At 47.4% G+C, this 4,093-nt stretch overlaps 1 protein-coding gene across 1 annotated transcript; it reads left to right on the forward strand.

Moving 5' to 3' along the window:
- Positions 1-341: 341 nt before the first annotated feature.
- Positions 342-1,784, forward strand: GMORB2_2608 (Acyl-CoA synthetase (AMP-forming)/AMP-acid ligase II; the record flags this gene model as incomplete). The annotated part of the gene is made up of 3 exons (XM_035464587.1): positions 342-1,108; positions 1,189-1,381; positions 1,467-1,784. 3 exons carry the CDS (start codon positions 342-344, stop codon positions 1,782-1,784), a joined length of 1,278 nt encoding a protein of 425 aa, XP_035319257.1.
- Positions 1,785-4,093: the final 2,309 nt, after the last annotated feature.

A 4,093-nucleotide genomic window follows, 5' to 3' on the forward strand; every position in this document is an offset into this window, starting at 1 on the left:
CTTTAGACACTGAGCACTCTCGCGCGTCTGAGTCGACGCCCATACATGCCAATGTTAGCGACGTAGAGACTACGACGCTCACCAAAGCCGATGCCCGGGCAGCAACGCAGCAAATTGCCTATTGGCTGCGCGAGAAATATGGGATCGGTGCAAATCAAGGCGATACTCTTGACGACGTTGTGGTGGTGTGCAGCGGCGGCCAAGCTGCACTACCATGCCTATTCTACGGTATCGTGGCCGCTGAGGGTATCTACTCAGCCGCGAGCCCCCTGCTGGACGCATCTGGTTTAATGCAACAGATGAAAGATGGCCCCTGTCGTCTACTTGTTTGCAGTACGGCCATGCGCGCCGTTGCTCTGGCTGCTGCTGAGGGGGCGGGGCTACCCATGAGTAATGTTGTGATCATCTCCACGGATCCTCTCCCTAGGCTCGAGTCTGCTGATAAGAGTACTTCTTGGAAGTACGAGCGGGAGACACAGGCCCTCCTACCCTGGCGGCCCATCACAGACCCAGACGAGCTACGCACCAAGACAATCTGTCTCGTCTACTCATCTGGGACTACGGGCGTACCTAAAGGAGTGCGTATCTCGCATGCCAACATGGTGGCGGAAGTATTCCTTCCTGCGACCATCAATCGTCCCATATGGGATCAGTGGGCAGTTGCAGGCCGGCCTTTTGAGACGCGCACTATTGCACATCTTGGTACTGGCCACATATCGGGCGTCCAAGGCTACTTCGTGAATGCTTTTTTCGAGGGTGGCATTGTCTACTGGATGCCACAGTTTGATCTTGCTACCTTTTTATCCAGCATCTCTGCCTTGAGAATCACCACGTTCTTCAGCCTTCCCCGTATCTATGCCGCGATCACTCTCAACCCCGCTACTGAGGCTGCTGACCTCACATCGCTCCGTATAGCTTACTCGGGCGGCATGCCTCTGGATCCTCGTGTATATGGCAGTCCTAAGCTCCGCAGAGCCGGACATGACTCTGTTTTGCTAAGCCAGACATGGGGCTCCACTGAGACTACTGGTGCAGCCACGCATATGCCTCCTGACCGCTACGACGACACGGGTAGCGTTGGGATTCTACTTCCAAATGTTACCATGCGGTAAGTTATTATCATGTTCCAGTTAAATAGTCTATGCAAGACCGCTTATCATTCTACTTTGGTTTGACGAATATATATAGACTTGTGGACAACAATGGAAACGATGTGGAACCGGGACAGCCAGGAGAGGCGTGGTTGCGAGGGCCCATCATCACACAGGGATATCACAGGTCTCCGAGCAATTCTCGGCCAGTTTTTTCCGACGGGTGGTATCGGACTGGTGATTTCATCGAATGCCGCGGCGATCAGTTGTATGTCCTGGGCCGTTTGGAGGTATGTTGTGCAGGAACCTATGAGACCAGGTGTTGTGTAGGTAGTGGCATCCGTGTGGCTGACGATTGAGTTGTCTTCGTTCCAGGACATGATCAAGTACCGTGACTTCCTGGTGCCTCCTGCCGAACTCGAGGCATTGTTAGTGCAATACCCAGGTGTTGCCGACGTGGTCGTCATTGGTACTTCTGTTGAGTACGATGGCATATCTACACAGGTACCACGTGCCCTCGTTTCCCTTCAGCCGGGCATTGAAGCATCAGATTCTTTGATGGAGGAACTGGCCATTTATGTCAACTCCAAGGTTCCGGATCACAAGAAATTGCGAGGTGGTGTAAAATTCATCAGCAAGGTCCCTCGGCACGTGTCCGGCAAGCTGTTGCGAGACCAGGCACAGAAGCTTTGAGTTACAATGACCATGTGGGATTTCTCTCTAAAACATGTAGCAAGAGAAGTTAGCTTCCGGGAAATTGAAATATGGATCTAGAAGTAAAGCATTAAGAAGTACACTTCAATACATTTAGAGTACATATATATACGTTCGAATCATGAAGAAACACCATACATTTCCACCCCCAGATGGCACAGCAATAGACTAAAGCTCTCTTACAACGGAACCGCATGAAGAAACCGGCCGTGACCTGTCACTGTACAGGTACAAAGACTCAATGTGGCATCTCGTTCCAGTGGATTCTGCGCACATTCGTAGAGGGTGCTTTCATTAAGGAACCTCCCAATAGGTTCCTTTATAGGTTTACTAGAAGTCTAAGCCTTTAAGACAATTTAATTTGTTCATCGGTGATGTCAACATCCGGGGGGCATGTCCTGGTGTTCGGGATGTATGTAGCCGCTGGAGCCCGATACAGCCCCTCCCTGCCTCCACTGTTACACATGACTTCGTGTATCCAGCTTGCGTTCAAGCTGTCCTGTAAAGCGGCTTTTCCACCGGACGACAATTAAGGGTCACTTTCGTCCTGTATTTATGGCTCAAGAGTCATACTTTTACTGTGTATTTCACTCATAGCTTAGGTAAGTGGGACTCGACTATAATAACGTCGGATCTAGCATAAACAACAACATCCAAGAACCTACACACGACTGGCAGACCACAAGACATACTGAAAGAGAACATCTCTTTTTTTGTATGAAATCAAGAGTCTAATATATCTATACCTTCCTTCCATCATTGTGGCTCGGCCCCATGGGCACCGTAGACTACGTTTATTTATTTTATGCTGCCTTGGAATTACTAATGAAACAATCTGAAATAAAATCCGTACCAAGTCTTCATAAGACCTGCTTGTATATTTTAAATTTTTCTTCATATTGATACTGTTTGTAACAAGGCCCGATTGACCAACAATCCTCAGCTGTAAGATGAACATGTTGCACTGGATGACGCTGCAGTACACGGCAGATGTGTAATTGTCCATTTCAATCAGTCAGGTTAACGGTACAGGTTTAAACGCGATAAGAACACCTGTATATTAGATTTTGTGTTTTGGGAAACTGGATGAGTGTGCCGGTTGGGCTCAACTCTAAGCTACAGGGTAGCCAGAGATGAAGTCGTTTATGTTGGCGAGACAGTTAGGATGTCGTACCGAGCAATGAGGCAGTCACAGTCGTAGGTGCTACTGTTGAAGGAACTGGGGTTTCAATAGAAGCGTTGACTTTGTTATTAATAGCTGGGTAAGAATGACTAGGCTATGGAATTGGGTTTAGTATATACTAGGTGATTATTTGGGTTGGGCGGTGATCGCGGGGGCGATCATTGCGATCATTAAATGATTTAAATGAACGCGTTATTGGTGTAAAGGAATGTGGTGATGAGTAAGAGAAAAGGTGAAGTGCACGTGAAGGCCGCATGACGGGCTGTAACAAGATCACGGTGAGCCACGCAAGGGATCACCGTGATCCACGAGCCGTCGTCGGAATGATATAAGCGAGGCAAGGGGAAGATAGTGCGGTCTTCTGTCAGACGGAGCGGCAGAATAACGTCGGCAAAAAGCTCCTCTAAGTTACCAGATTGGAAGGGGAATAATCCAGTGGATATAAGTGGATGATTGTATTAAACAGGTCATATATATAGGAATTGGGGTTATTTAAGTGTTATTTTAATAATTTTCATAATAATAATTATATAGGGGTAATTAGAACTATAAACGTGGCCTTTTATCGCTCGGGGCAGTTGATCGGACCGGAACAACCTGTTCCGACTGATGACTCAGCTGCTTATCCCAACATCTTCCTTGATCACGTGATACGACCGCTCTCGCCGGCCGCACGCTAGACCTAGTCGTGACAATAAGAGGTTAGATTTAGTCTTAGATAAGGACACACCCTATGTTAAGTGTCATAGAAAAACTACTCCTAGATTAGATAAGCGGGACTCGACCATGAAACCGTCGAGTCCGTCGCCACGATTATAAGAAAAACAAGAATTTGATACCACACAATACCTTACCTACCTTTAACGTACGTGAGCGTGTTAGTAGTGTGTTCTCACTAATGCCTCCTCATCCCTTAACCTATTAATGGTTGATTCCTACGACTATAACTAATACTACTCGAGAGAAGTTTCTTATAAGTGTTAGATCCCATTCTCCCTTCGTTAGATCCGACACGGTCCTTGTCAAATCTAACACTCAAGGACATCTCTGCTTTTTGGGTCACTCTAAACACACCCAAAAAGTATGACATTAAACGTCTGCCTTA

This window comes from Geosmithia morbida, assembly GCF_012550715.1.
Source record: "Geosmithia morbida isolate 1262 chromosome Unknown scaffold_14, whole genome shotgun sequence".
Classification (NCBI taxonomy): domain Eukaryota; kingdom Fungi; phylum Ascomycota; class Sordariomycetes; order Hypocreales; family Bionectriaceae; genus Geosmithia; species Geosmithia morbida.